At 44.7% G+C, this 26,076-nt stretch overlaps 1 protein-coding gene across 7 annotated transcripts in view; it reads right to left on the bottom strand.

The window, feature by feature from the left end:
• Positions 1–26,076, bottom strand: part of OXR1 (oxidation resistance 1) — a 262,839-nt gene that overhangs the window by 104,719 nt on the left and 132,044 nt on the right. For all 7 annotated transcript variants that reach the window (XM_068097143.2, XM_068097146.2, XM_068097145.2 and 4 more), the window contains 6 exons: positions 24,796–24,872; positions 19,674–19,781; positions 19,481–19,594; positions 10,800–10,958; positions 10,432–10,616; positions 5,880–6,610 (listed from right to left, as the gene is read on the bottom strand). In XM_068097143.2, the coding sequence (XP_067953244.1) occupies positions 5,880–6,610; positions 10,432–10,616; positions 10,800–10,958; positions 19,481–19,594; positions 19,674–19,781; positions 24,796–24,872 (1,374 nt within the window). The remainder of the gene's footprint in view (positions 1–5,879; positions 6,611–10,431; positions 10,617–10,799; positions 10,959–19,480; positions 19,595–19,673; positions 19,782–24,795; positions 24,873–26,076) is intronic.

Below are 26,076 nucleotides of genomic sequence, written 5' to 3'. Positions count from 1 at the left end.
GAGAATCAGATAGAGGGAGTGAAAAATGGGTTAGAGGGGTTAGAAAACAGGATGGAAGGCAAATTGAGGGACATGAGGGACCAAGCGGAAAGGGAAGTTAACCAAATGGGGCAGCAGATAGAGGGGGTCAGAATGGGGGTAGAAACCAAACTGGATGCTCACAGGGAGGAAATGGAGCAGATGAGGGTGGCATCTGGGCAGGAGATGCAAGTGATGGGAGAGGAGATCAGAAGAGGAACGAGTGAGGAGGTCGGAGGAGTGCGCGAGGAGGTGAGGCACTGTAAGGAGCACATGGAGAAGGAGGTGAGAAAGGGGACTGTAAAGTTACAAGGGGGCATAGAGGACCTGACGCAGGGAGTAGAACAACTGACAGTGGGACAAAAGGAGTTGGGGGACCAGGTAAAGAAGAACACAGCGGTAATAGAGGGATTAAAATCAACGCAGAAGGAGATGAAAAAGGACGTAGGGGTAATTAAGAAAGAGTGTCAGACGGTACATGAGGACCTGACGAGGAAAATGAACAAAGTGGTAGAGGTGATGGAGGTTAAAGACCGGCAGGTGAGGACGCACATGGACACGGTCAAGGTAGCCTTGGAGGACGAGCTTGAGGAGACGTACCGGGGAATAAAAGAGGTGAAGCAGAAATTAGAAGAAGTGGAAGAAGGGGTGAGCGAAATTAAGAAGCGACGGAGAGGGGATAAGAAAGAGATAAAAGAGGAGATAAAAGAATTGGTCCAAAGTCTGTGTTTGGATCGTGATGATGTGCTCATTAACCGGATGAGGGATTCGCAGGTGATGGAGGAGAAGCGAAGAGGAAGAGGACCCGGTGTAAGTGGTGACCAATATGGTCGTGCGTATGATGCGCCAGGGGATTTAAGAAGCTTGGGGGTCGAGATGGACCCGGGTGTTCGTGAGAGGCCGTTGGTGAAGTGTGCGACAGGTCTGGTGTGCGAAAGAGGAGGTGTGCGAGAAAGTCCGACTCTGGGATGTGTGAGGAAAAAGTGCGTGCCAAGGAGTGAGTGTGCTGGCGAGAGTGAGTCGGTCGTAGCGCGTGTGCGAGGGGGCACATGGAAGCGCGGTGTGGTAAGTGTTACAGAGGGTGTGACGGGAGAGTGTGCGCGAGAAAGGTGTGTGACGGACAGGTGCATGAGGAAAGAGTGTGCTGTCGAAAGTAAGGGTGAGTGCGCTGTCAAGAATGGAGGTGAGAGTAGTGAGAGTGACAAGGAGAGTGAGTTGGTTGTGACAGGTGAGCGAGGATGTACACCTGGGATGGAAGGATGCACACCTGGAATGGTAGAGCGTGAGTGGGAATGCACGCTGGAAGTGGTAGTGAGGCACGTGGTAGGATGTGCGAGTGAGGGCACACCTGTGATTGTCACAGAGGAGGTGACCGAGGAGGGGGCGCGAAGAGGTGTATTGGTGAGGTGTGCGAGTGACGAATGTGTGCCAAGGTGTTCGGTGGTCAGGTGTGTGACCAAGGCTGTGAGTGGAAGGAGTGTACCGAGGTGTGTAAGGAAAGGTACGAGGAGCATGGAAACGGCTGGATGTGTGAGCAAGGAACGGGCTGCGGGGTGTAAGCGTCCAGGTGAAGCATCGACGTTAGACGGGGTAGAGTTTAGAACGACGTATAGCCGAATCGGGCCCTCGGTGCGTGCTGGGCCTCGCTTTGAACGGCCGCGTCCGTGCTCCACTAGGCGGAGCGGGCGGCCCGATAGAAAGAGTCGTCATGGCGACCACTTTTTGTTGAGGCATTCCGGCAGGTCGAGATCGGGACATTGGATGGCTCCACGCCGAGATGGTGCGTGGGATCTCGGCCCGGGTAAGCCCCCGTCCCTGCACCGAGTGCCGGACGCATCCAGCCGCTGGCACAGAACAACCCGCATTCATGGCTTGGCTTTACAAAGCCGGGCTTTGGACGGGAATTGGCGCACCGAGAGGCATTAGTGAGTAGACTGGGTGATGAGGTTAGTGTTTTGGCCCCAAAATTAGAGAAAAACAAAATTTGATGATTGGCAAGGGATTGGCAGTAGTGATTGGCAGATGATGGGTAGTGATTGGCAAATTTTTAATTTGTGGAAATTTGATGTGCAAAATTGGTAGTGAGCGATGGGCCCGGTGGGTAAGGGGGGCATCCCTGCCACCCTTCTCACAGTGGGGGCAAAGGAGCAATAGCTTATGGGGTGTATGGCAGTGAAAACTAGCCCGGGTGGGTTAGGTTATATTGATAGGGCCCTAGAAGATGACAGTAGGTGACGTTAAGTTTAGTTAGTGACTGCTACCTGTAGTGGGGACGCAGGTAGTTTAGTGTGGATGATAATGACGTGGGAGCGCAATAGTTTAAAGGGACGACTGGGAAGCGCAAGTTTTAGAAGGGAGTAGTTAGATGAGATGATGCTGTGTGAGGATGGAACAGGTGTGATTGCACAGGTGTGCAACTGGACAGGTGTGTGGAGCAGTGTGTGAGTAATGAGTGTTGTGGATGGGTGCATTCGTGTTGTGGAAATGGCTGGGCGTGTAGCCTGTTAGTGTGTGTAGTTGGTTGGGCACTCCACCACTGTGAGGATGTCGGCCAGGTGAGGCCGCAGGTGGGCTCTGGGAGCCGGTAGAGTTGTGGGTGGGTGCCTGAGGATCCCGGGTGTGGATCGGGTAGCCCAGTGCCAGAGAGGGCACCGAGTGGGGAGAGCGCCAGAGGGCCTTCCCCAGGTAGTTAGGTTAGGGTAAGGAGCAGGTAAGCTCGGAGGCAACTGCAGTGGTGGAGGTGTGCAGGTGGGTAGACCCGCTGGGAGAGGTACACGCCACAGCCCAGAAATTGTGCGAGGGCACCGGGAGATGAATCGGGGGAGTGAGACCCCAAATTGAAGAGCACCACAGTTTGGCCAATGGGAATTGGTTTTTAGAACCCATAGTGTAAGAGGGCCAATGGTTTGGCCGGAGAAAGACCCCGAGTAGTGTAAAGTTGTTAAAGTCATTTAGGAAATAGTTAGGATTGATGAACCTGTCGCACCATACGCAGCCACTTACCTGTGGTGATGATGATGACTCCACACCTGTGTTTTCTTTGTTCTGTGTGCAGGAAATGAGAATTGCTGTGTGGATTTGTGAGACGCATCACGACGTGGATGAGACATTGGGGTGATTCCATCTCTCCCTCCTTAGGAGGGACTGATGATGAATTGGTGATGGCAAATTTTGATGTTGAGTTGGGATGGCAAATTTTGATGAGAGTTGGAAATAGCAAATTTGATTGGTTAGGAGGGAGAGAAGACGAATTTGGTTTATGGGAGGAACGGGGAAGACAGTAGGGACGTTTGTTGATTTGTAAAGTAGATGTTTATGGGTAGTGTTGTGTTTTGTGGATACAGTAAGGGGTAAGGGAGGGGCCAGGTAGGTTACCTGGTGGGGGGGGGGGGCGTACGGTAGGAACGTACCTGTCTCACCTGGTTCCCATGTGCCCCCAGTGTGCATCATCTTATATTGCGTGCACTTTTGCGCCCTTACCACCTTACTCACTTGTCTGCTTCTTTTGTCTCCCACCTCCGAGGATCTGGCTTTGGGGCAGAGAGAGAGGAGAGAGAGGTGCTGGCTCCGCAGTTGTGGGCCTGCACTTTCGCTGCTTGCTGCTTGGATCGATACACCATATGGACCGCAATGTTTGTGGCCACCCACAATGGACCGCAGTTCTTTTGCGGCCAAGCACCACCCGTGGAAGGACCTATGGGTCAACGTGGCACCTATGCCAAACAGGTGAACCACTCTTAGTTGGCCCCTGACGGCCACAATACAGAAATGGACGCGGTTGGCGCCTTTCTTGATTTTTTAAAGAAGCCAGAAGGGCAAGTGCACCACACGAAGAGCAAGAGACACCTGCAGGGTTAGGGGTTGTTGAAGTTATTTTTATTCATTGAACAATGGTGACTGCACCGGATGGTGCTGACTGTGTGATGGGGTGGTGCGTTTGGTGCTGGGAAGGGGTGCTCTGCACATTATTAAAGGCCGTAAGGCCACAGAGCACTCGTGGGTTGGTGTATCGATGCTGGCATGCGTGCTCTCTCTATGCATAACATCTGCATGTGTTCCTCCAAAAACAGGTCCTGGATCGTAGTGTAAATATCAGCGTAGTTGTGTAAATAATGCTCCCTACCGGCTGTATGTTTAGTTTGCGAATTCTTTCCGGATTCGGTTATCCTGTGGGTGTGTTTCTGTGAGGAGAAGGGTGCAACGTCGCAGGGGGACATATTTACTCATTTGTGAATATCTGTAAAACTGTCGCACTCAGGGTAGAGTTAATAGTAGAGGGAACTACATCTGAGTGCCACACTAAAATAGGTAAAAATTTATCGGGTCGGGCCGCCCCGAGGTTAGAGAAGGGTGCAATGTTGCGGATATGGGACTTGGCCTCAATATCCGCTTGTAAATACTCCCCTATTTCCCCAATACTCCCCAACTATCCCCAATCCCCCATTCCCTAGTCCCATTGCCTGTAAATAACACTCTGTAGAACCGACCTTCCCCTTTTTCCCCCATTAAATGTCGTGCCCAGGTCCACCGCATCTCACGTAGACAACTTTCGGACATCTTGCTAGTTATTCTTAGTCTATGTCAGTTAAGGACTCGTTTCCATTAATTCTGACTCTTCGTTGCACCAGAATGTGATTATATGGCACCAGTAGTGAGTTTAGGACCTTCCCATACCTCCTCCCATCTTCTTCCCCAAACAACAACTACAACAACAACTACAACAACGGCGCGCGTGGGGAGTGTGCGTCCTCACTCCGGCTCGGTTAGCCGCCATTACCCATGCGCTTCACGGGGTTACCACGAAGGGGCTGGCTGTCAGCTCCTCGTCAAGGGCGGAGCCTGGTAAACCCCCCGCACCCAATCAGAAGGGCGGACCGATTCCATCTGGGGCGGAGCTAACGAGCCGAGGGCGTGTCACTCCCCGCCGGATATACGCGGCGACTTACCGGATGTGACGTGAGATGCGCCCCCAGCTTGAGAAGACAATCACCACAGCCGAGCGCTGCGACCTCCCCGCATCTCTAGACCGGACCGGGTCGATCCTGCCCTGAGCCCAGGTGCACCTGGAGCCATCGATTCTGCCTTTCCTTGCCATCAATCCCCGTGTGAGTCAGTTTTGTCCTGTTTATCTGTCGTCTGTCAGGGAATAAGATAAGTGTGTCTAAGTGCCTGTCTTTCTATGCTGTCCCTCTCATTCCTGTAATCTGACCTTCCGCCCTAATATAACCTCCTCCGGAGGTCTTGAGAACTGAACCCTTGGTGTCGTGTCATTCTAATCCCAGCCGTTGTGTCCTTTTCCATCATTGATTTAGCATAGCGCGACTTAGTCAACGTTCGAGCATAATCGGGTAAACTGTGCAGACGTGGTCATACCAAACCGCTCGGTAAACTAACATCCACCACCGCGTCTGTAACAATATATATATGTATAACAAAAACTTCAAAAATGAATTGGCATTTAACATCACAAAAACATTACAGTAGGGTCCCGCAAGGCCAAATATGGTTACAGTAAATCCCAATTTTTTTTCAAGTGCATGCTGTGTTCCAGCAGAAAGTATCATGTTGTGGAAATATCACCATATTAAATTGCACACCTAAGGTGGGCTGAGACTGGCACTCTCGCCAGAGGGCAGGAGTGCCAATGCTAGTATAGACAGGACAATGCACATAAACAATGTGTAAGCATCCCATGTCAGTGCAAGGCAAGGGACAATTGTCTTCATATCAAAAACGATATATGGACAATGTCAATGTCAGATGCACACAAGTAATCACAAGCTTTTCAAACAAAAATAAAGCAATAACCAAGAGTTAACGAGAGTAAGCAAGGTTGGCCCGACACGTTTTCCTCTAATCACCTTTGGTTGAAACTGTTGTGGAGAGTTGAGGTGCTGGGGATGCATTGAGCTCACACTGAGGCTCCTCGAACACATGGGACTTCCACAATTTGCGCAGATTCTCGAGTTCATGTTGAGACTCTCCATCAGCACCCGTGGTCATCCTCTGCTTTCGACCCTCATCACTCAGAACGGTCACGTCGGTTGTTATGGAGTCGGACTCTCCTACAGTGTCAGAATCTGAGCGGCGGTCCTTATCACCAACTTTATCACTTGTGCTGTCATCTCCCGGCCTGAGGATGGCAGATGTATTTGTGTCTCCTGCAGAGATAGACCCTGCCGTGCAACCATTTGTCTTCTTGTTGAGGGATAAGTCCAACTCAAAGTTAATGCCACTTTGGTCAATCCACTCTTCCGTTTTTGGTCCCTTTTCAAATCCACCAACACTTGCAGTTGCATGCCCATTTTCTTCACCGGCTGACTGGGATCCTTCATGGATCTCAATGCAGTCCTTGCGTTGTCCACTGGCCTCCAGCTCCTCAGATGAAGCAGTCTCCTCCCGGATAGGAGAAAGTTCAGACTCGGTGAAAACCTCCTCTGACATAGACACGTCGGTGCTGCGTGGAGCAGTACTCGCACTGTCTGTTCCCGTTTCAGGCAATCGAATGTCCTGATCCATCCCTGGAGAGCGCTCCACTCGACTTGCTGCACTTGTACTCTGTTTCAAGCCCTTGCTCTCCCAGTCATCAGTCCTATAGGGGGGAGGTGGTGATTCCAATAATTAATTGAATAATTTAGGTACACAACAACTGGCACAACTCTCACTGCAGATTTGTCTGTGCTATTTCATTGAACAATTTATTCACCTCTAAGTACTCAAAAATACATAGCTTTTGAGTTTTGGACCAGAAAGTGTGGTTGCAAGCACATTTTATGCTTCAAAATGAACATTTGAAGTTTTGGAGATAAACTGTGGCAATTTTACATTTTCATGCAACATAGAGAGAGCACTTGTACAAAAAAAGCAATAATAAGCTGTTCATTCAAGTACCAACCCTGGTGATAATGGTGTGCACGATAATCCATTAACCAATGCGAGACAATCCTGAGCAGTAAAATGGTACAAAGAGAAGACAAGTGCATGGCAAAGTGAGAGAGTCCAGAAGCAGATAACATTGCATCATCATAAACATGCAAAATTAAAAAGATAGCCTTGTGATCAATTTTGAAATTTTTTTTTTTTTTTTGTATACTGAATCGAGGCTCGTGAAAGAAACCAGCCCTTCATTTATTTCACAAACAAATCAACCAGACAAACAAAATATATAAAAAGAGGGAGCGGAAGCCAAGATGGGGAGAGAAGGGGAAGCACACAAACACAACATTTGAGAGCAGGGAGAAGTGTGGGAGGGAGAGGGCTTGGGGGGAGGAGGCGTGGGAAGGGACCTTGGAATCTAATATCTCCCTCACATGAACGTCTTCGATCAATTCACCATGGAACCTAGATTAAGGAAACATTTTTCGTGACTGATGGCATACATACTGTCCTGTCCATGGCCGATGAAGACCGGCCTCAGACGAATAGCCAAAATGAACTTTAACTCCGAGGCGTATTTCAAACTTTGGCGGGATTGTCGTTGGCGCGCGCAGGAAAGGCCCGAAGCCTTATCTAATCGGGAACACACAGGGCTAATCCGAACCCACAAAACAAAGAAATGAAACAAGACAAGAAATTGAAAGTCAACAAAAAATGATTTCATGAAAATAATACAAGCAATTAAAATTGTGTGGTAAAAACTATTTCCTAATTTGAGACATCTCCATCAGACTCATATACAAACAAAGGGAAAATAAAAGTAAAAATAACTTCCCTCTGTAGGGCTGACCCTCAGCTCGGGCTCCAAAGTACATCGAGGGCACGTTGGTCGTTGCTGCCGGTGTAGCCGCTTGTGCGGCACGTGCCCCGATAATGGCGCTGAACCCGCACGTCAGAAAACGCCAGGCGCAAGCAGGTACTTAACCAACCCTTCCTCGCTTCCACCGCCAAACGCAACGTGGCCCCAGCTCCTCCGAAAGACACCATAGTCCAACAACACCCCTCTCCTCCAACATTGCAAAAATTCCACAATGATCCGAAGGTTCTCTGCACGAGAGGAACGACCGTCCACCATGCAGCCAGGACCAGAAGAGAGAGACTAAGATGGCGAGACGGCGTCTTCTTGCTCTCCCAGCTCTCGAATGTTCGGCCGCTGACGTCACACACTGCACAATCGCCAAGCGCTACTCAATCGTCCATTGCACCTCCACCAATCACGAAGGCCGGAGCGTGGCCTCTTCGTTACGAATCGACGGGGGCGGAGTCTAATCTCTGTTTGGGAATGTTCGGATGACGTCGTTCCCTTGCCGTTCGGCAAATGCTGTTTCTGTCAGACCTGGCGGCGTTGTGAGCGCATGAGTCGCATTACAGGCTATCATTGTTTTACTCAGTCCTTGATTTCTTGGCTGGCTGAATGTAATAACACCGAAGGGAAGACCACAGGAGGCAAACTACATACTGGGGAATTAATCTTTAAGCCCTATAATTAATTAGCACAAAGCCACGCCCCTTGTGGTGACATGCAAACACTCTTACCCGGACAGACGGCCAACTTAGATACATGGAGACATTTCATCCGAATTTGTAAGTTGAAAATTTTTTTTTTAGTCATTCATCGAATCATTAAATAATTAGTCGATTAATTGATTAATCAATAAATCAAAAATAGCCTTTACAGCCAAATCACTGTCATTGGCATGTCCAAATATCAGCTTCCTAACTCAAAAGGTGCTTGAGATAATGCCCTGAAGAGAAAGGAAATGTATAGGTACTTAATTAATCGATAATAATTATTATAATTATATTATTATAATAATCAAGTAACTCATCAATTCATCGATTAATCAAAAAACAAAAAATACCGTTTTTGACAAAGTACTTACTATTGTGCCCAAATTTCAGCTTCCCAGCTCAAAGGATGGCTGAGATATCGCCAGGACTAAACAAGAAAGAAAACAAGTACAGATACATTCAAAGTACACCGCCCCATGCCAAATAATTACATATCCTTCAGCGCGGCATTGCCGGGATGCCTCTGGTGCCCAGCAATACCGCCGTGCAGCTCATAGAGACTATTTGCTCGGGAGAGTGCACAATATTTGATTGATTAATTGCATAATTAAAATCAATAAGATTGTCATAAAATATTTTCTTAATCAATTGGCTAATAGCATAACTAAACCACTCGTGCTTTATCCGAAGATGGAATTAGAAATTAAATTAAATAAGTCATTAATTTAAAAAAATTAAAGAATGAATTTATTAATCAATAAATAATTAATCGATTAATTGATTAATCAATAAATCAAAAATAGCCTTAACAGCCAAATCACTCGGTCATTGTCATGTCCAAATATCAATCAGCTTCCTCGCTCAAAAGGTGCCTGAGATATTGGCCAGATGAGAAAGAAAATAAATAAATGATTAATAATGACAATAAATAAATAATAATCATTTTAAAAAAACAAATTCATCACTTGCCTAATAAAACACATAAACCACCACCATTTCATCCGAATCTGTAACTTAAAGGAAAAAAAAGGTCATTAATCGAATAATTAAAAAATTAATCGATTAATTAATAAATCATGAATAGCCTTTCCAGCCAAATCACTTGGTCATTGGCATGTCCAAATATCAGCTTCCTAACTCAAAAAGTGCCTGAGATAATGCCCAGAAGAGAAAGGAAATTTATAAGTACTTAATTAATCGATAATAATTAAGTAACTCATCAATTAATTGATTAATCAAAAAACAAAAAATACTGTTTTTGATAAAGTACTTAATCACTATTGTGCCCAAATTTCAGCTTCCGAGCTCAAAGGATGGCTGAGATATTGCCCGGACAAACAAACAAGAAAACAAGAAAACAAACAAGAAAGCAAACAAACAACCAGAGTGAAAACTGAGTACTCTCTTTCAGCGTGCATCATTTCCGAACCCCCTTCGGTGCCCAGCAATGACGATTTGCAATGCCTGGAGATGGCAAAGGAATGGAGCGGTGTACAACAAGAAAACAACCGGAGTGAAAACTGAGTACTCCCTTTCAGCGTGCGTCATTGCCGAGCCCCCTTCGGTGCCTAGCAATGACGTTATGCAGCGCCTAGAGATGGCATATGAAAGGAGTGGTGTACAATAATTGGGGCCCGTCAAAGTGGTGGTGGTGGTGCTGGTTGAAACAAAAATTAACAAAATTATCTGTCCAAGGCAAATTGTCTGAGAAATGCAGCGGACATTTATATCAGTCAGGAGAAAGAAAAGACCTCAATTACACGTAGCCAATGACGATTGCTGTCATTGAATACATTTTTGTTTACTGTCGGTTAACTATCGTTTCCAACAGGAGGAATTGTTTCAGTTTTCTTTATGAATGCAGATGAGTTACAGAACAAAAATTAACCATTCCAAATTGGGAAAGCCATATGACATTGGACACAAACTTGAGTGAAACGACTGCACACACTCACACACACTCACACGCTAAAGTTCATCTTGAGCTGGGGGTTTGCAATGTCACGATAAAGGGAAGCAGATGTCACTTCCTCCAAGGGACACATGATACCGTATTCCTCACAGCCGTTCTCGAGCACGAGTGAATCAGTCTTGTGTGGGTCAAACATAATGTTGTTGGGAGTCACGAGCAGCACACCCCCAACGATACCCTATGGGGCGGGACAAACGTGGGCCGTTAGCTGGTCACATAAAGAGCATCATAGCCCAATGAGGTGTTGAAGGCTTAACAATATTTTTGGACAGATACCTCAAAGCGTAGGACAACAATGGGCACATGTTAAAAAGGAATCCAGGGTAATGGAAGAACTTCAAAAGAGCAGCAGCTTACCCACCTTGCCATGGGTGATGTACTTGCAGTTGATCTTCAAGAAGCGCTCATTCAGTGCTTCTTCTTCCTCAGATGTGGAAGATACAGCACGAGGGTGGTGGCCTGGGTTGGACACCAAAGCAGGTGGATTATTGTCATCCCCAACCTCTCCTGCTGTATGATCCTGCAAGGAAACAAAGTGAGAAGAGAATTGAAGTCTCATCATTATTCTGACATTTGGTAGAAACATGTTGCTCTTCTATGATCTTCATTTCCTGTTAAAAATGTAAAAAAAAAAAAAAAAAAAAAAATCCAGCTGGAGAGTCAGCTGAAGAGCACTCAGTGGTCAAACCTCGTGGTGTTGCCTGAAGACAACTTTTTTTAATTTTTCCTTGGAGGATCTCGTGGGCGAGCAAGGTAAAACTGACAATGGGACAAACATCAAGGGCATGAACAAATAGAAAAATAAGAGGGAGAAAGGTAGCAAACACTGAAGCTAGCGATTAAGATCGATTGTGTGAGGAAAGGTTAATGGGAGTAATAAATATCATGGGACAGAATTCGGGATGAAAAGAGATGGCGCACTGCTTACTTGGAAGGCCTGGAGGGAAGAGTGAGACAGAATACCCTCTAGAGTCTAGAGTTTATAAGGTGGTTTTATAGACGGGACAAGCAAGGCATAAAAGTGTCGAGGTGTGTAATCAACCTGGATTTCGGAAGTTTAAAAGGAGGTGGTTACTGGAAGAATGCACCCTGGAGTAGCTTGGGAGGGTCAGATGACAGAGAGTAGAGGGAAAACATAGGATAATAGACGATAGAAAACAGAGACCAATGACCTGCCTGACACTTGAAAGCAAGATACCTTGTGCTTCGACCTCATCATGGGAAAAACTAGTGGTGTTGGCTAGACACCACTCAGTGATCGATCAGAGTGTTCCCGGATGAAGACCTCACAAAAGTCAAAATGTCTGGTCCCGGATATAGACCACACGGTGCTTGAAACATGAGATCCTTTCCCCTAGCTAGATAGTGCTTTTTGACCTCGCCCAACTAAATATTGTACTATATAAAAGCAACCAGTATGACAAAGTGTGTTAGTTCCTATATTTATTATTTTCCTTTCATTTATTTTTTTTCTACACAAATCCACCAACATCACTGCAAGTCCACCAGTGTTGCGGCATGCAGATCTAAAGTCAAGATCCAAACATACTGAGGAACAATACGTCAAGAATGAAGAACCTGAATGGTATTTGTTTGCAAACAAGACCAAATGAAGATGGTCAAAAATACTCAAACAAAAACAAGGCTGAATTTAACCAGTCGAGTAAGGCAGCCATCATTTTTTTCCATCTATCCTTTACTCAGAGAAAAACAAAAAGGCTTAATCATTTCATACTTGTACAAAAAAGCCTTGTACGAGTCAACAGAGTGAGCGAAATCCAAACAGGACCAATCAAAAAGGCACGTTTTGATGTTCTGTTCAGGTGTGCACTTTCACATATATATAATTATATATATATTTACAGACTTGGCATTTAATATGGAATATGTTTTTGGTGGGGGTGAACTTACTTTTCAAGATGTCTTAGAACCAAAAGTTCATTGGAATTATGTTGAAATTATTCTAGATTTTGTTAATGTGACCTTTAAAAGAAACAAAAACCACATTTGACATTTCGAAACAAATAAATTGATCCTTGAAAGTGATGTAAACTTATATCGAACTCAATTCATGGACAGTACTGTGTTAAACTTCTGTACGTTTTCCAGAAGTATCTCTTTATTTTGCACATTAGCCAAAAAAAATTTCAACAAAAACAAAAGTTAAATTACGACTGGGATTACGGACAGTAAAATTACAGTTCAGTACTTCGTGTAACCCCCACGAGCATTCAGGAGAGCACGTACACGTTGATGCATGCTGTTCACGAGATTTGCCAAGGTTTGGACAGGAATCGCTTGCCATGCAGTGACAATAGTCTGCTGCAATTCACGCACAGAGGCAGGCTGCTGGTCCAAGTGGTCGATTTGACGCTTTAATTCTGCCCAAAAGTTCTCTATCGGATTCATATCCGGGGACATGGCAGGCCACTCCATATGCTCTACACCACGGTCAGCAAGAAAGTGATGGATCATGCGAGCACGATGAGGCCGTGCATTGTCATCTTGGAAGACAAAGTTTCCTCGAAAGGCTGCATGAGCAAATGGAAGCAATGTTTCTTCCAGAATGGCCCTGTACTTGAACTGGTTCAGGTTTCCATTCAGAACAACCAGGTCAGTTTTGCCCCCTGCATGAAAAGCAGCCCAAACGGTCACCCCACCACCTCCAGCTTGGACTCTTGGCACTATACAATCTTTGCTGTAGGCTTCATGCACTTGTCTGCGCACTCGGACGCAGCCATCTTGACGATAGACCAGAAATCTAGACTCGTAACTGAAGATCACGTGATTCCAGTGTCCTGGCTGCCATTGACGGTGCTCTCTGGCCCACTGCAATAGGCGCTGGCGGTGTTGTCTGGTCAGGCGTGGCTTTCTCAGGGGACGCCTGGCACGATAGCCTGCTTGAACCAGTCGTTGGTTGACTAGCCTTCTGGATACAGGCACATTTGTCAGTTGCTGCCACTCAGCCCTAAGCCGATTAGCTGACTTGGTACGGCCATTGCGGACTAACCGGTGCAGCTGGCGATCATCCCTCCTTGTGGTTCTGTGGGGACGTCCTGGCCTCGGTATTGGAGTAGGGACACCCCTCTGAGCATTTCGTTTCAGGATCTTTGACACCTGACCTTGAGTGATGCCATACTGCCGAGCAATAGCACGGTTTCATGCCGTAATTTCGTAAAGCCACCACTCCATGACAAACAGCATTGTCGAGTTGACGGACCATCTCCAGAGGAAGCGGCAATAACTTTTGGAGACGTGCAGCAGTTGTTTTCCATTAATACAGAACGCAACAACCCTTGTATACCCGACTGTGAAGCCAAACATCAAATGCACCTGTCCGTACATTTTGCCACGCCACCTGTGATATAATCCTGTTGTTGACTTCTTTCTGCGACAGACAATCAGCGACATGGTTCTTTTAACAAATAAAGCACCAAAGTGTAAAAGAAACTCACCAGATTGATATACTGAGTTAAGAAAGTAAACCCAAGTCAAGAAAAAAAAATATTCCATATTAAATGCCAAGTCTGCATATATACCAGCAAAGCTACCCGTCAATGATGGGGGTTCATCGATGTCTCACCTGAAATGAGCAATTTCCTTTGGAGTGTGTATTGATAGAAGCGGGAATTCAGTGTAAATATTCAGTGAGCAAATGTCGCAATGGGTGTAACTGGTAACCTCGACAACCTCGTTCCATTCTATCAGCTAAGATTTCCAATCCATGCTCGTACCTCCAAAGTACTGCTCGGAACGGCTGGCTTGGCAAGCGCTAGCTAGATGCTTGGTAAATGAGCACACCCCCAACGTTTGTGGGGTATATAGATTACAGTGGATCTTCGCTCAGTTCTGCAAGTAAAATTTACCTCACGGATGTCGAGATTCCTCCAAATTTATTTGTTCAATGTTATAAGCAGCATTAGCGACTGTTTGAAAAGCTAATCATACGTGTTTGTGTTTTATAATATTTTACAAGCCCGGCTACGCTGCCAATAGACTTTTGGTCTTGTTTTTTCAATTTTGAGGGTCAAAAAACAATATTTCAGCTTCGTATCCGATTTTTTCATTATCTGCACACCTGTATTAGGTTAGAAAGACTGGATACCAACTTCCACTAAAAAAAATGCCTCTTCATTATACTTTTTCAGAAATTTGGCCAAGTCTATATACAATAGCTTAATGCTGCCCGTCTTCCCCATCCCCTCGAAACATGGAAATGCTCCTCGGAGAGAAAAAAGAAAAAAGTAAAAGTTACTTCAAATAAATTCAAACCGGAGGGAAAATTACAATGTAAAAAAAAACTAAGTTGTGCACGAGAGATTGCATGCACAAAAAGTAGAAGTAGTGCAACCTTTAGAACCGAGAACTTCCCCAGTAGATGGATTGGATGTGGTGGGGAGTTCCCCTGACCTCCAGTGTGTCCCGATGTGATGCCCGAAGACGAGTTATTGTGGGCGTATGTCAAGGATTGTTTTCCAAACCTGTTGCAGACATTGAAACACTTTGTGCAAGCATAACCAATAGCATCAGCAGTGACAAGAGATTGCGCTGACCAACACGTGGATTTAACCTTAATGAACCTCTCATTTTTCAGTTCTTTCAACCAGTGCAAGAATAAAAGGTGCTCTTTTTTATTATTTTTCATTCTTGGTATTTTTTATTATGGACTTCTGCTAGTAAAATAATAATTGTGTTGGCATGTTGCTGAAGGTGGATGGAGGTTATATGTTCACCGCTATCTGTCTGTCTGTCTGTCTGTCTATCTATCTATCTATCTATCTATCTATCTGTTTGTGAACAGGTTATCTCAAAAGGGTGTGGACGGGTTTGGACGAAACTTGGTGGACAGGTTGGGAGTGTGACAAGGATGAATTGATTAGATTTTGGTGAAGATCTGAATACGGATCCGGATACAACAATTTTTACGTGATTCTTCACCATTGAGAGATGGGGCCAAAAAACGATATATAGCACGATATCTCAAAAAGTAATGGACGGATCAACACAACTTGGTGGATGAGTTGGATCGGTGACAGGAACAAGCAATTATATTTTGGTTTCAGGTTTGAATCCAGATCCGGCCTATCAGTGGGATACAAGACGTAAACTGTTCAGCCTGGCGGTGGTATGCGCTCTACCGATAGCCATTCTAGTTACCTCCGCCACCCAAGGTGGATGGAGGTCATGTTTTCACCCCTGCCTGGTTATCTGTTTGTTTGTCTGTCTGTCTGTCTGTCTGTCTGTCTGATTGTGAACAGGATATCTCAAAAACTTGTGGACAAATTCAGCCAAAATTTGGTGAAGAGGTTGGGTATGTGACAAGGACGAAATTATTAGATTTTGGTGAAGATTCGCAGTCCGGATCTGGATCCGAGGATTTTTAAGACGAATGGAGGAGCTGTTTCAATAATCATGCATATGCATGCAGAGATACAGTCGTTGCCAAAAATATTGGCACCCTTGCACTTATTTCAAATAATGCACTATTTCTTCCAGCAAATTGTTGAAATTAAAAATTATTTTGGTATCTACATATGTATTTATTTGGTTTTCAGTGGAACAAAACAAAAAAATTAGAAAAAAATCCAAAATCATAGCTTATTCCACACAGAAATCCTAAAATGGCCCGGATAATATTATTGGCACCTTTTAGAAGTTGTTAGAAATAATTAGATTTCAAGCAAGTGATTCTCCTTTACTTTGGAATTGAACTCACCTGTGGTGAGTTGCAGGTGCCTGCAATATAAAATTCACTCATTCAACCAGTTTGAATAGAAAAAAGGAGTCATTCTGTTGTTTTGTGTCACTGTGTGTACCGCAATGAGCATTGAGAAAATGAAGAAAACCAGAGAATTGTCTGACGAGGTCACACACAAGATTGTAGCCAAGCATGGACAATCTCAAGGCTACAAGTCCATCTCCAGAGACCTTGATGTTCCTGTGTTCACCGTACGCAATGTTATCAGGAAGTTTAAGCCCATGGCACTGTAGCCAACCTCCCTGGACGTGGCCGCAAGAGAAAACTTGATCGAATATTGCAGCGAAGGATTCTTCGAATGGTGGATAATGCACCTCGATCAACTAACTGCCAAACAGATTCAAGCTGACCGACAGACACAGGGTACGACAGTTTCAACTCGTACCATCCGTCGCCAACTCAATGAAAGGGGATTATATGGTAGGAGACCCAGGATGACCCCACTGCTGAGAGAGAGACATAAGAAAGCCTGACTGGAGTTTTCCAAAACACACCTGAACAAGCCAAAATCCTTCTGGGAGAATATCCTGTGGACAGATGAGACCAAATTAGAGCTTTTTGGTGAAGCACATCATCTCTATGTTTACAGAAAACAAAATGAAGCCTTCAAAGAAAAGAACACCTTCCATACAGTCAAACATGGAGGAGGGCAGTGATTTTTGGGGTTGCTGTGCTGCCTCTGGCACTGGGTGCCTTCAATGTGTGCATGGCATCATGAAATCAAGAGATTACCAAGGGATTTTGGAGCGCAATGTTCAACCTAGTGTCAGAAAGCTGGGTTTCCGTTGAAGGTCAAGGGCCTTGCAACAGGACAATGACCCCAAACACACTTTAAAAAAGCACACAGGAATGTTTCAAGCCAAAATGCTGGACGGTTCTGAAGTGGCCAGCAATGAGTCCAGATCTAAATACCATTGAACACCTGTGGGGAGATCTGAAAACAGCAGTTGGGAGAAGGCACCCTTTAAATCTGGGAGAACTGGAACAGTTTGCACAAGAAGAGTGGGCCATACTGCCAGTGGAGATGCGTAGGAAGCTCATTCATGGCTATAGGAAGCGCTTGACTGCAGCTATTTTGTCCAAAGGCTGTGCTACCAAATATTAAGTCTAGGGTGTCAATAATTTTGTCGATGACATTTCTTTTTATTTTCTGATTTAAAAGGATATATTAAGTTCTGAATCAAAAACAAAGGTTCTGTAATAGTAACAGTGAAATAAAGAATTGTGGAGACCAAATACTTTTGTCAATTTCAACTTCTTTTTTAGAGAAAATTGTGTGTTATTTGAAAAAAGTGCAAGGGTGCCAATATTTTTGGCCACGACTGTATGAAACACCAGACTTGAGTACAGGCAAACACAATTGGTGACATTGGGGAAAGTGACGTAACTTCATGAAAGACTGGGTGGCAGATACGCCAACTTTGCAACGTCGCTTTTCTCTTTGGAGTCAGTGGGGAAAGCGGGAAATCTCCCCTGCCCCTATCCTTCCCCCGGTGCGATGCCAACCCACGGGGTTTATCTCTGCTGTATTTTCTAAATGGTAAACGTTGAGAAGACTCAGCCAGGATCGTTCATAACCTTTACATCAATGTTACAACAAGGACAGCTGTTCCACAGCCAATTACTGGTGCAGAAATAATTGGGAGGAAAACAAAAACACCAGTAAAAAGGTATGAGGTAAAGGTGGGGTTCATTATTGTAACAGAGGAGCTTGGGTAGAGAAAAATAGGCGATAGCAGCCACATGTGCACACCACAGTGGGTCAGGCTATGGTGGCAACACCGGTCGTGTCAAGCAGAAAGCACAGCCCCGTGTTATGTTCTGTTGAATCAAAGATGTAATCAGCAAATGTTACCCCAACTCATTTAACCAACGCATGCCCTCATAGCAATTTGTTTTGCAGTCATAGCAATTACTTCACACAAGTTTTTAATCTAGAACTAAAATAGCGATCACACACAAGTCTCAATTAACTTTGCACGCACTATTTTGCATTGTGTGGAGCACATATATTTGATTAATCACAATACTGTAATCGTCTGTACCATAAAGTGGAGATAATTTCACACAGAATGGTGTAGACGTAGTGAATGCACTTACCTTTTGTGCTGTCTACTCTGGGTTCCATTGCTAAACCATTTATAAACTGTAGGATTAATGCTTCGCAGGAATGGTGTTGTATCACAAAGCATACCAACAGACCTTAGCTACTTGTCTCATCTGCAAGCATTCGCTGGTCAATGATAAAGATTCCACAGTAACTTTCACAAAGATTAGGAGAGTTAGAATTACAAGTTCCTGCCCAAACCACCCTCAGTCAGACGTCAAGCCCGGGCAGCTGGTTCATGACAGACTTAGCGAAAAACATGTTGCCCAGCCACCCCCAAGAGAAAAAAAGAGAAGAAGACCCCTCCTTTTGCATCTACACATGCATATGGCTGCCGAAACAGTTTCCTAGGCTATTGGGCACATTCCTGGACGGGTAGCCACTACGACGCGGGATACTCGAATGGATCATTCTTCCCAGGAAGCTGGTACTCATTTTGCTGATCCTGGAAGGATGACAGGCTGAGTCAACCCAACTGGTGATGATTCAACGGCAGGACAGGGCTTGAACACAGGACCACCAGGCTTAACCCCAAGAGAAGGTGTGATTAATTGGAGTTGTTGTTCTCGTAGTAGTGGTCATAGTAGTAGTATAAAGTACGAACAACCGATATCTTTCCATTGTATTTGGGGACCCCAATAAAAAATCAGGTAATAGAATGGGAATGTGGGAGAAGAAAAATAAAACTACACGATGTACCTTTCCATGTATGGAGAAATGTACATTTGGCTAAAAGCGAAAATGGTGAAAATTCACAAGACGTTCACAAGAAATTTTTTGTGCAAATGCGTATTTAGATATGAACCATAACTGATTATTTTTGTCATCTTGCATTTCAAAAAAATGATGGTTATAGGTAATTAATGGACAATGCAAGCAGATGTAGAGCAGTTCTGTTGTGTCATAGTATCTTGAATCAATGGATTCCAAATTCCTCTTTGTAATACCAGATATGAAACAAAAAGCAAATAAAATACCACAAAGCTGAGACTCCAAGGCTCTCAGTTTTGATTTGAAGTACACATTATATATATCACACATTGGTCCACAAGCAACATCAGTACAGCGATAGGCCAGCCAAAAAGGCCAAAAATAATAACGATGACTATAAGAAATGTGTAGTCACAGAACAAAGCAAAACCAATTGCACCCACAAATCATAGGATCATAACCATACCTGGTCTTTGTCAATATCTGCTTCTGATGACGTGGGCGATAGCGGGCTGACGGGACTGATGGAAGGAGAGCTGTCTTCACTCGAAATGCAAATTTTGTCTGGCACATACAGAACCTGCAAAACGAGTGCGATTAAGGCCTCTGCCGAATGTATCGTCCACAGTGATGAAACCGAGCTCAGCAAACTGCTCTACCTGTCCTGGCACGATCATTTGTGAAAACAGCTTATTGAGTTGCACCAGCTCGTTGGGAGTTGTGTCAAACTTCAACGCAACAGCATTCAGGGTGTCCCTCGACTCGACCTGCAACAACATTTTTCTTTTCACAAAGCATCACAAAATGTACAAACATTGGTTGATAACAAAGCTGGAACTCCAAAACTCACTTTGCCATAGTCTCACTCACTCACTTTGCAAGAAAGAAGGATCATGTTGTATCTGAAACTTCCATTATAGGCCGGTCATTTTACGAATATACCCACCACAAATTGCAATAGTAATGAAACTTGGCATTTTTGCTTCTTTTGACCCATGTAATAACATAGTAAAAGTCAAGGAATAACGAGGCATTGGAACACATTCATTTCGAGCAACCACTTTTTGACAGTTATGCACGAAAATAAGCTAATAAAAATGGCACAAAATAATGCACTTAATTTGTTATTTCGTTCACATTCTCAAAAGATGTCAGAAATGTAAGTGTTTAAGAGTGTAAGACAGGCCTTATGCCCTGGTTTTACAATACATTTGACATGTAAAGGTATATATATTGAGATAATTGACATTTAAGGTAGCTTTATCCCAATAAAATTGAATTTTTTCGAAAATATACATATCAATGAATTTTGAAAGCTAATATAATGGTCTATCATATTCTTATATCAAATTAGATTTTACTCTAGTCTAATTAGGTGAACAAAGCCTAATTAGGTGAATAAAATTTAATTACACGAACAATGATCTCCATAGCAACGACTTTGGACCTTGGATACGGTCGCTTTTATATAACCAATCTCAAAAAGTGTGGTATCAAAAGATTCGGAATAGCCTAAAGTGCAATCCAGCTGAGAACCAATCAGAAGCCTCAACCAGATAATCCCTGCCTCGCCTCGCCTCAACTGCCCGAACTGATGCGTCCTGTCTTTGTGTTCTGAAAAATAGATGGCCTCAACACATTCCACGGGATGGGAATGATTGCGTCTGTCACTCCTGGCCCCCGCCGGACATCAACAAGAGTGCCACGTTTATCTGTGACACTGAAGGATGTTGAAGCTGTGGGTCGGATAAACATCCGGCATCTGACATCACCTTGCGATGGTCTAGATACTCTGAGGTATGAGGTTCTGCAAGATGAGATGGAAAAGGACAGATCTACCAACCTTGACCTCCTCTGGAAGCTGTCCCTCACATTGCGCTCACCACGACCAGCATGGTCTGGCATGATGCAAGCCGTGCACACTGGTGTACATCCAGGTCAGTCTGCAATCTTTCTGCTTCCCATGATCGACATGAACAGCAGTGATCCAACTTGCATCTATTCAACATTGACATTTCTATGTGAGCACGCCAAACAGTACAACGCAAAGGTCATCATCACATTTGACCAACCACTTTGGTGGAAGGCGCTTACCATCATCGAAAGCCAACCGGAGGGCAGTGACTTGCGTAAGGTTGTACTGCGCTTGGGAGGCTTCCACACGTTGATGAGCTTCTTGGGGAGTATTGGAAATATCATGTCAGGATCTGGACTGCGCTCTGTTCTGGAACTGGTGTATGCTGAGAACACTGTAACGCACATGCTCTCTGGCAAGGCATATGACCGAGCTATCCGTGGTCATCTCTTGGTTGATGCAGCACTGAACACTCTCCTCGCAGAAAGGGTACTTGGTACGCTAGTGCCTGCTTGTTCGCAGGCTCAGGATGATGGCCCTCAGGGCACTACAGGAGATGACGAACCAAGTGAAGACGCGATAATGCAAAGCATAGATGAGGCACAGGCAGCCATGGATCCGCATGATACCGAGGCAGGACAGGCAGCCATGGATCCGCGTGATACCGAGTCAGGGTCGCAAAGTGTGGGAGCTGGCCCAGTTGACCTGTGTGAGCTACGAAACCTGTATGATTCATTGTTGAAGGGTGAGGGTTGCACTGAAGATATCCTTTCAGCCCCGGTTCTGGACTCTGTTCGTGACATCATGAATGTTGCTCGACAATCGAAGAAGGATCTGCGTACAGCACAGCTATGGCTGCAATACATGGACATGATAGACATTCTGAGGACATTCCTGAGGTCGGAACGCACTGGTGACTGGCGTCTGCACGTGCACGCTTTGCACGACATGTTGCCCTACCTAGCAGCTGCAGGCCACAATCTGTACACAACATCTGTGTACATCTACCTGCAGCGACTGGCACAACTGTCTATTCAGCATCCGGAGGTCCACCATCAGTTCCAGAATGGATTTCACGTAGTGCGGCGTTCAGATCGGTACTGGGCCGGCTTGTCCACAGATCTTGTGATCGAGCAAGTGCTCATGAGAAGTGTGAAAACCACAGGGGGACTAACAAGGGGTCGTGGAATGAGCGAGCCGCAAAGGATCACGTGGCTGCTGTCCACCCCCATATATGCAGAGGTCAACATGGCTTTGCAAGAGTACACATCAGTGCAGTATGGGACCAGTGACCAGCACAAAGAACAAAGCGCAGCTCGACAAGGACGGGACACAGATGACACGCACAAACTTATTCGCTACCTGTCATCAAAGGATCCCTTTGGAAACGATCCAACTCTGCAAAGCATTGACACTGGCATCACAGCTGGAGATTCGGTCAATGCTGACCAAGCAGCGTCAGTCGGCAGGAAGATCTTAGATGGAATGCTTGACAAAAAGGTTCTTGATCACACGTTCAAGAAGAAAGATCAGGTTGTGACTCTTGACACACGTTCATCATTGAAAACTGGCAGACAATCCGTTCTGATAGATCCACAACTGTTGTTCCAACGTCTGAGTACGGCAGGATCACGCTGTGATGACCTCAAAGATGTCTTCAAGTACGAACTAAGCAGTTTCCCACCAGCACTGTTTAAGACCACTGATATCCTGCTCGAGGCCGACAAGCCAGCGCTAGCCGAAGCCATTTGGAAACAACTCCCCCTTGACGTTCGCAACACAGTGCTGCCACAGAATGTGCAATATGTTCTGGATGGTGGGGCATTGCTACACAGAATTCCTTGGAATTCTGGCGAGACATATGGAGGAATCGCCAGTCACTACGTGCGATATGTTGGAGACAGGTATGGTAACGCTGTCATAGTGTTCGATGGATATGTGAGCGCACCCTCCACCAAAGATGTAGCGCACAGCAGGCGCGTTCGATCTCACAGCAGTCCCCTTGTCAACTTCACAACGGACATGGTATGTACTATGAAGAAAGATGACTTCCTTGCCAACCAAACAAATAAACAACGTTTCATCAACCTACTGAGTGATGACCTTCAACGGCGGCACAACGCTGTTCATCATGCCAGGGCAGATGCAGATGTTCTCATAGTGGAGACAGCCATTGCATGTGCAAACACCAAGGACGCCGTGATAGTTGGCGACGACACCGATCTTCTTGTTCTCCTTTGCAGTCGTGCAGGGCCCACATCTCACAACCTGTTCTTCCGACCTGAGCCTAAGCTGACGTCAAGGAGGCAAGCAAGATGTTGGAATATCGAGCAAGTGCAAAAGACACTTGGACGCAATGTTTGTGACAAGCTTCTTGTTGCACATGGACTCCTGGGTTGTGATACCACGTCAAGAATTTACTCGATTGGCAAATCAACAGCCTTGAAGAAGCTGAACTCCAGTGCGTATTTCTCCGAGCTTTTGGCAAACTTCAACACTCCTGGAGCGTCAAAAGAGGATGTCATGACAGCTGGAGAGAATGCCCTGGTTTGCTTGTATAATGCCCAGCCCGGGGAAACACTGGACATGCTGAGGCTTCAACGCTTCCACCAGAAGGTTTCAACAAGCACTGTCAGAGTTGAGCCTCGTACCCTGCCCCCTACATCAGCATCTGCAAAGCAACATTGCCTACGGGTGTATGTTCAGGTTCAGCAGTGGCAAGGAGTTGCCATGGATGCCAATGGTTGGGGATGGGCTATCCGTGACGAGAGAATGGTTCCCGTGATGACCGAGATGAAGCCTGCTCCAGATTACCTTCTAGATGCCATCCACTGTGGCTGCAAAACAGACTGCAGCACCCTACGATGCAGCTGTCGCAAGTACAGCCTGGAATGCTCTTATGCATGCAGTGAATGCAAAGGACTTCACTGTTCTAATGTGACCTTGTCAGAACCAGAAAGTGATCCAGAAGAAGAATAAGCTCTTAGGTTGGTGCTTGAATCGCAGTTCATTCAATTATTAAATAAAACACTTTTTTTTTTTTCAATATATATATATTTTTTTCAATATTATTTTCAATATTATTTAACGATTTTTTTTGTATATATAGTACGATATGAACTTGTTCACATAAAGCCATTACATTGCAGGCCTCAGGGACATAAAATTGCAGGATCTCATAAGGATTTAGCACGGAAACAGTTTTTGGTCTGAAAAATTTATGCAGATTTTCGCTTAAAACCTTCTCTTAAAGATTGCAAAAATTGGAAATGTTCCAATGCTCCGATTCTCCTTGACTTTTAGTATGTCATTCTCCACTAAATTTGATATTGAAAAATGCATGTTTCATTACTATTGCAATTTGTGGTGGGTTCGACCCCAAAATGGCGTAGATTGACTGGACTATTAACCGTACGTCCATTTATCGCATAGTTGCAACAAAAACTAGAACAGCACTCTTCGACGTTACAACGTTGTTCGATATGCCTCCGCTCACATTATCACATCATTATACATACTTGAACAAAGTTTGATTTAAATCCCTTCATCTGTTTTCAAGTGATCACATTTTTACCTGACATGACCTTTGACATTTTATGCCAAAATCTAATCAGTTCATCTTTGCATTATTATACTTGTACCGAATTTGGCCAAAATCCCATCACTGGTTCACAAGTAATCTTGGTAACAAAATTTTTACCTAATGGAACCTCTAACCTTTGAACCCCATAATCGAATCAGTTGATCTTTGCATCATTATATATACTGGTACCAAGTTTGACTTGGATCCCTTCAACCGTTCTTAAGTTATCATGGAAACAAAAACCTATCATGGACGGACAGCCGGGCGGGCAACCCGAAAACATAATTCCCCCGGCGGCTTCGTCGGCGGAGGCATAAAACATTGATGAATAAATAAAACGTACCACATATTCGTTGGTTCCCTTCGGTTTCTGATGTATCTTACGATCTCTTTTTTCCGAAAATTTCTTCTGGCCAGAATCTGCAAAGGCAGGTCCTTTTTCATTTCTACACTTTTGTTTGGTGACTCCTTGAGTGCAAAAAAATGCTATTTACAGTTTACAACAAAACATTTCAAGGTTAGCCTGCTGGACATTCCAAGTTAGCTTATGAGCACCGAGGTCCATGGTATGGTTCAAATCTCACAATTTGTCTACACAAAGAAAACTTAAGCATATTGCTGAAAATAAGGTTGTGGGCGAAGCCAAAAATTGCAAGTATTGTTAGAAATTTCAAACTTTGGCATGATCATTATCATCATCATCATCAACAACAACATCGTACCATACTTTTTACAAAAGTCTCCTGGCAAGAGTTATGCTGGATGTTCATTTATTTTACTTTTTATTATTGTATTATTTATTTTTTATTATTGTATTTATTTTTATTATTAAAAAAATATTATTTTATAAAATATTATTGCATTATTTTACTCACAACCCCTCCCCAACCCCAACAGCTCGGTTTCTTGATGCCGTGGAAAACAAGGCCCTCAACATCATTGGGATCTCCCACGAGGAAGCTGAGTATCTAGGGCCTGTTATGCTCACATTGCAGACAGATTGGTGGTCTTTCTGTATTCTACCACCACCTTTTTGGTCTTGCACCCTCTGTCCTGTATTGGCTTTGTCATTCCCAGGTTTCTGCAGAACACGTGTGGTCTGTCAGGGTGTCAGTTACCCTATTCTTGATAGACTCCCAAAATCCAGTCTCACTGCTCACCTCCACTCATTTGTTCCCCTTTTCTCTCCATGTGGAACCAACTTCCCTTGTCTGTTTAGTCCCATTCTTCCCACCAAGGCTTCAAAACAGCTGCTCACCACTATCTCAGGTCACCCCCATCCATATTCATGATATATTCTACTCCCAAATGACCCCATGGGCTTGGAGTGGGAAGGGGTATATGAAGGCAGAAAATATCATGATTTTGGATGGAGGATGATCTGAGATGGTAATGAACAGCTGTCTTGAAGACCTGGAGGGCAAAAAGTGAGATTGAAGAGAATGTGGAAGTTGGTTTGGAAAAAAAGAGGAACAAATGGGTGGATGTGAGCAATGATTGTGGATTTTGGGAGCTTCACCACAAGGAGGTTGATGGTGGACCTTCTATTCTGCTGTCGGTGTTTCCCCCTTTCGATTTTATTGCATTCTGCTGTAGCTCTTCTCAGAGCCTCAACCATGAACAA

The sequence above is a fragment of the Myxine glutinosa genome, chromosome 11 (genome assembly GCF_964187855.1).
Source record: "Myxine glutinosa chromosome 11, kmMyxGlut1.1, whole genome shotgun sequence".
Lineage (NCBI taxonomy): Eukaryota > Metazoa > Chordata > Myxini > Myxiniformes > Myxinidae > Myxine > Myxine glutinosa.
The sequence above is the reverse complement of the archived record's forward strand: the minus strand, read 5'-3'. Positions and strand labels throughout refer to the sequence as shown.